This window comes from Pundamilia nyererei, unplaced genomic scaffold (genome assembly GCF_000239375.1).
Source record: "Pundamilia nyererei isolate P.nyererei 1_Seehausen unplaced genomic scaffold, PunNye1.0 scaffold00302, whole genome shotgun sequence".
In the NCBI taxonomy this organism is placed as follows: Eukaryota; Metazoa; Chordata; class Actinopteri; order Cichliformes; family Cichlidae; genus Pundamilia; species Pundamilia nyererei.
Window position 1 is genome coordinate 206,158 of NW_005187703.1, and position 6,442 is coordinate 212,599.

General features: G+C 47.5%; 1 protein-coding gene across 3 annotated transcripts in view; it reads right to left on the minus strand.

Moving 5' to 3' along the window:
- Positions 1-2,425: 2,425 nt before the first annotated feature.
- nbr1b (NBR1 autophagy cargo receptor b) overlaps positions 2,426-6,442 on the minus strand; it is a 22,307-nt gene continuing 18,290 nt past the window's right edge. For 2 of the 3 annotated variants that reach the window (XM_005751162.1, XM_005751160.1), the window contains 2 exons: positions 5,530-5,623; positions 2,426-5,049 (listed from right to left, as the gene is read on the minus strand). In XM_005751162.1, the coding sequence (XP_005751219.1) occupies positions 4,876-5,049; positions 5,530-5,623 (268 nt within the window). In that variant the 3' untranslated portion in view covers positions 2,426-4,875. The remainder of the gene's footprint in view (positions 5,050-5,529; positions 5,624-6,442) is intronic. The other variant, XM_005751161.1, reaches the window with a different exon arrangement.

A 6,442-nucleotide genomic window follows, 5' to 3' on the forward strand; every position in this document is an offset into this window, starting at 1 on the left:
GTCTTCGTCACTGGACGCTGTTAGTCAAACGTACTGATCACTGGGCCATAATAAAGGTGTCGGTGCGCTTCTGGCTTTGGCAGAACTCATTTCAGCTGGTTTGCTGGTATAAATCTGGCGTTAAGCACAGTAAATACTTTCTATAGGGTCAAGCTCGGACTTTGGTTGCTCCCTTATTCAGGCTGCGTCCACACGTACCCGGGTATGTTTGAAAACGCAGATTTTTCTATGCGTTTGCACCTTTCGTCCACACGTAAACGGCGTTTTCGGTCACTGAAAACGGAGATTTCTAAAAACTCCGTTTTTGCGTTTACGTGTGGACAGAAAAATGCAGAAAACGCAGCGTCAAAGGTGTGCGCATTTTTGACGTCACACTGTGCGCCACGTTATTGTTTCGGTGAAATGAATTTCTACAATACTGTTACTTCTACTCTCTGCAGTGTTTAAATGCTCACACACACAGTTACTGTCCCTCCACACATACGACTCGGTTCTGCTTCCAGCTTTGTTTACTTTTTCTTCTAGACTTCTGATTGGCCAACATGTCGGCACGGTTAGGAATCTAGCGCCACCTGCTGCTTTGGCATGTTCATAGCAGCGTTTTCCTTCATTTCTGCCTTTATGTGTGGACGGGATTATTTTTTAAAACGAAAACGGAAAATCTCCGTTTTCAAAAATACCCGTGTACGTGTGGACGTAGCCTCAGACTGGGTCGCCGCAGGTTTGCTGTTCCCGACAAAGCTCCAGGGATGTGCGTCTCCTGTCAGCTGGGGATCTTTGATTTGTTACCTGATGTGTGAATGCTACATTATGGAGTCGTTCAACCACGCAAACAGATCCTGTTAAAACTCTGTCAGTAGGTCTGATTCAGTTGTTGAGTTCTTCAGCAGTAAAGTTTTTCAGTGTGGTGAAAACATGTTCTGTGGCTTCATTTTCTTCACACACACACACACGTTTACTGGCCCACGCTTGCCCACAGTGGGTAGGTATGGGCAGGGTGGAGCCCACACTTAGGGGCAGCTGTGTCTCAGGTGGTGGGCTTGGTCAGTGGTCTGATCTGTGACTCCTCCAGGCTCCTGAACCGTAGCTGCCTCCATCACAGTGCGTGTTGTGAAAGAAATTGCTTAAGCATAGATAAAAGTGCAGTCCACTTACCACTCAGGCCGGAGTGGGTGTGCCCACGTGGAGTCCGTTTTAGTGTCTAATGAACAATTAGTTTATTTGAGATGACTTGTTCTGTTTATCAGTGAAACGTGGCAGCGTGAGAACAAAATCTCCCAGTTTCCAGAACATTGTGTGCATCATGTGGCTGCATAAAAAGATGTTTATGTCTAATGAAGAGGATTATTCCTAAAATTGGGAAAACTCAGCCCTGTTCTAGTATTCGAATAAAGCCTCAGCTTTGTGCATCGTTGACTGTCAGGTAGGACCATCACAGAGACTTTAACTCAATGATTCATGAACAGCTTTGTTTAACACGTATGTGGCACTACTCACACTGCAGGACATGCTCTTCTCCAGCATCTAGCCTTACCTGATGACAAAGCTGAGTACATGCTTTCAGTGAGCACTGCTGCGGTTGCTCCTGCTGCTTCTGGCTCCCCTGGTTAAATAAGCGATGTTCCTAATGAAAGGCGGCTGTAAGGGTTTGGCTGTCCATAGAGAACTTTCCCACTTTTATGAGGCCGTGAAAGTCAAGATCTTATTTCAACAGAATTAAAAAATCCTAATCAGAATAATCCCAGAGTAGTATTTGATGCTACCAGCAGCACTGTTCCTGCTCCACCTCTGATGGACGTGAGATCCAAACTCTCCTCAGCCTAAACCACTGCTGTCCTCCAACCCGCCTGTCAGAGGTCACTTCCTGTTTAAAAAGGAGGTACAATGAAAGACGCTCAACAGTCCCACCTTTGACACTGTGAAACATATATGATGACATTCATCTAGCATGTTTGTTGCTTCCTTTAAAGGTGACATCGTGACCTTTTTAGTTGCACTTCTAACAAACACACGAAGCCTCAGGTGGGTGTAATGCATTTAATTGGAGACATATTGATTTGTACATCATACAATATTCATAAAGTGCAACACAGAAAAAAGCTCGAGCCATCCCCCGTTTTTCTTCCTCCATAAATACATCTTCCCCAATTTGAACAGATTTCATCCAACCACAGCTTCTGGCACACATGACGACTCATTTCAGCACGATGACACACGGCACACGCCTGAGCTTCATTTGAAGCAGGCCGCACTGAACCTGTGGCAGGACACTTTTATTCTTACCTTTCAAATTAATTACCTATCCGAGAGGGTGAAACCCGACAGCATGATTTATGAAACGCTAATATAAAAGAAATAATGCCTAAAACTGATGAATGCCGCTTTTAAAAACCTAAACATCCGTGTGAGATGTCCGGAGCTGTGAGTCAAAAACGTGGCCCAGTGTGGGGGCTGTACCTCTGCAGCCGTGGCTGGTCCTTCAGGCAGCTGCAGGAAAGACAAAAGCTATAACGAACACAGAGCTCATGCTGTTCTTTAAATCGTTTCAACCACCCAGCATGTGACCTGCACGTCTGCCTCAGGCTCCACCCACACTGTTGCTTTCTGCACAGACATGTTGCATACCAGTCCCATCAACCACACACCAGTGCAGACCGACACAGACAGGGTACCATGTGACATGAGGTTACGTGGATGTGTAACGGCATAAAGCATAGTAGCACGCAGCGTATCGCACCACACCAACAAAACACCCGTTATTACAAAGTATGAGACTAAAACTGCAGAGCAGCTTTAACTAGCACACCTAAAGACACCACGTCAAACTTACAAACAGCCTTCAAGCAGTCAAAGCAGAACCTAAACTCACAGCCCACTACTTTACTAATGAAGTCAGCTCAGGGTCCAGCTACGAGCAAAAGGAAGGAGCAGCGACCTTACTGCGCACACCTGACCAAGCCCGCCAACGTCTGGAGCACCACGTGTGCCCGGGATTCACAACAAGCGTGGCAACGAGCCCCTCGTGACCCGCACACCTCTTTGGAACTTTCTCTAGTGGATGGAGGGAAATCCGTTTCCAAAGGTGTTACTATAGTTACCAAACCTTAATGCTGAAATCAAGTCGCCATCACCCCCTCAGCTGATCCGGAGCAGACGTACCACAAACCGAACAGGCAAGCACGTCGTGTGCTCGCCGTGCGCCCATCTTAAATCCTTCATCTGATGGGAGAACTGAAAGCAAACAGCTGATAATGAACTTCGTCTAAAGCCACGAAACTGCGTCTCCATTCAAAACAGCAGAAGCATGTAAACATGGGTAGGAAATAAGAAGATGGGACGCGCAGAGGACAGGAAAGGAAGAACGTAGGCTGCTGCTCATGTTTAGCTACGATCTATGCAGAGGAACTGGTGCGTTTCCACAGCAGCTCGGGGTAAACTGTGGTTCTCTGCGAGCTTGCAGCTCTGAGTGCTGAACAAACCTGGTTGATTAGCTAGTTAACCATCATGCAGTGGGACAGTGTAGTCTGTTCACCACCACTGACTCACAACAGCAGTAAATCACACACCAGCTAACAGTCCGGCTCAGTTTCAGCTACACTGAGTGGTTTCCAGTGACTTCTCTAAAACAGGTTATGCACACATGTTGTATTTAGTGTATATGAGAAAATGCCTTTAGTTTCAGTGATGGACTAAAGTTACAGGACAAATGCAGCGTGCAACCAAAACAGCACGCTGCAAGAAGCTCATCACACACGTCGTTACCAGCATGAAGAGCGTCACTCGATGATCTGGGCTGAGCACGTGTGCGAGTTCTGGGAAACCGACTCAAAACAGGAGGAATGTGTGTTTTGAATAGCACGGCTATTTAAACATCAAAGTACTTCATTGCATTCATCATCACAAGTCACATCAACACGAATGTGTCGCAGCAGTCCTGCTCCTCCAGCTGGAGCTCTGGAAACACCAAAGGGTCAGATTTTATACAGTAAAGCCTCACACACACTACGTCACCTGACCAGTTCTGCTTTCCTACAGTCAGTGTGATTATTTACAACCCGATAATAAAGTTCTTAGTAGCTGTTGGAACGGCAGCTCAAATCAAACAGAAAGAAGCAAAGCTGCAGCTGACACTGTGCAGACGAGCTGTGTGGGCCTGCTCTGGGACACAGGCCGATGATATCTAACCAAAGGAAATTTGCAAACAATGAACAGCATCAGCTCACTACCAGTCGAGCTGGTTGTTACAGTTTTCACCACAATACGCAGAAACATGCACCACCAGCTGGTGTGATGGAGCCGACTGGACGAGGCGAACAAGACTCTGAGGAGATGAGATGACTTGATGCCTCAGCAGGACCATCAGCACGAAGCTGCATTTTCTTTTTGCCCAAAGATGTTCTGAGCGAGCGGGTTCCGTAGGCGACCTGTGAGAGTCTGCTGCTGTGGACTTGAGCAAAGGAAACGCGTGAGGGTGCCGTCGGTAGCTTTTTGGGGTCCCTGCAACCAACAGGAGCAGGTACAGCAACCGTGGAGTTTCTGCAGCCAACACAACTTTAGCTCAGGTTTGATGGAAGCGAATGCTTTCATGCTTCACACTTCGTTAAAATCCATGATGTTAGCACGTGGTGTGATTCACATCTGAAGACCTAGAATTCCTGTTTTCACCTTTATTAGACAGATATGCAAAGAAAACCTGCAACTACCAAGATCTACGCTGAAAGTACTAAAACTACAGACAGTGGGTGGGTGATGGTCCGCTGGAGGATCCAGGGCTGCTGGAATGTTCCCTGACAAGCTCGTAGTATAGTCCTCGGTCCAAAAGGGCAAATTAGTGGAGAGCTGAAAAGAAGGAGGACGAGTTTGGCCTCCTCGTCATCAGTAGCGTGTAGAGTACCAGTCATTGTCGGTCATCTGAACGAGCTCGTTGACCACGTCCAGCAGGCTGTAGTTGTGTTTCTTTAGCAGACGCTGGTTCAGAGAGCGGTCTGCAAAACCCATCTCCACCAGCACGGCCATCATGGTGTCCTGGGTGGATGCATCCACTGGAGGCTGGGTGGAAACAAGATCGGATCAGTCGAGCGAGCCAGCTACTGATTACCGCACAGGCCTGAATGAGTCTGTATCTGAAGTGTTTGAAGGTCTGACTGCTGACAACATGCTGTGTACAATGTAAATAAAAGCAGAGTGCAACATGTCACGACTGCGTGGCGTCCCCTCGTCAGGAACTGATCGAGCATCGGGAGCACCGTCTGATCAGGGAGCACCTTCGGCAGCTGGCTCCTGCTCTCCTGGATTAGGGATGCAGCCCCAGCTTAAAAGCCTTTCCAAGGTAGTGCAATTAGCTTTGCATTGGACTGATTAATGTCAGTGTAGCCCCACAACTGTGTCGCCTACGTGTTGCATCGCTATCATGCAGAGAAAAGAGTTCAAACCTGGGCTGTGACGCTTGCTTCAACACTGGAAAATAGGCTTGAAACTCCAAAACACACAAATGTGAATATGGGAGAAAAAAGCTGCTAAATGTGTCACCTGTGTGGGGCCTTGTCCGGTGAACAGGGCTTTGTAGGCAGAGGCAGCTACTGACAGAGCTCCTTTCACCAGGCCGCCGGTGAGGCCTTGCTGCCTGAGGAGGGCAAACATTTGGAGAGTTAATCCTTTTGTTCTCTCTTATCAGTGTTTACGATTCATGGATGTGAATTTATTTATGAGCTGTCTGCAAGGGGAAACGTTACAGCAGCAAACAGAAACCAGAAAGCATCCTTGGACTTCATGCTGCCTCCAAACTGCTCGTGCTCGTCATTCTACTCGGGAGGCCAAAACATTATTCTGCTTCTGTTGGCAGCTGGGATTTAGAAGCACAACGATGGGCCAGGCTCTCAGCAGAGCCACGGTGAGACGACTCCTGTACGTATGTGCGTCTGAGCTGACCTTAACCTGACCTCAGGCTGACCTGTGAGGACTCTGCCTGCACAGTCATACTTCGAACAGCACTGCAGTTCAATCAGCTTCATTTGAACCTTTGTACATTACTAACTTCACTTTCTGAGCCTCAAAGGCAGCGAATCGTCCTGTGAGCCTGGGAAACTCGGACAAACAGCAGCAGGCAGCTGGACTGGCAGCTTGTTACAGTCTCACTACTTTAACATGAAGACATTATTTAGCTTTTATGTCAGCGAGCAGATAATCTGCCTCCCGTCTCCTGGAAGCCTGCGTTTGTCCGTTTCTATTAGAAGCTACATTCAAAGAGATCGGATGATGGCGCGACTCTGATGTCTGAGATTTGTAGTATCAGTGGTGTGCACGCTCCATACTGAAGAGCAGATACAGGAAGTTGAAAAACAAACTGAAAGAAGCTGCATCATGTAGGCTCTGCACGATAAACCAAACCTAGCCAACGGATGGATGGACGAATAAAAACGTGATAGCTTCAGTGTGTGTGTGC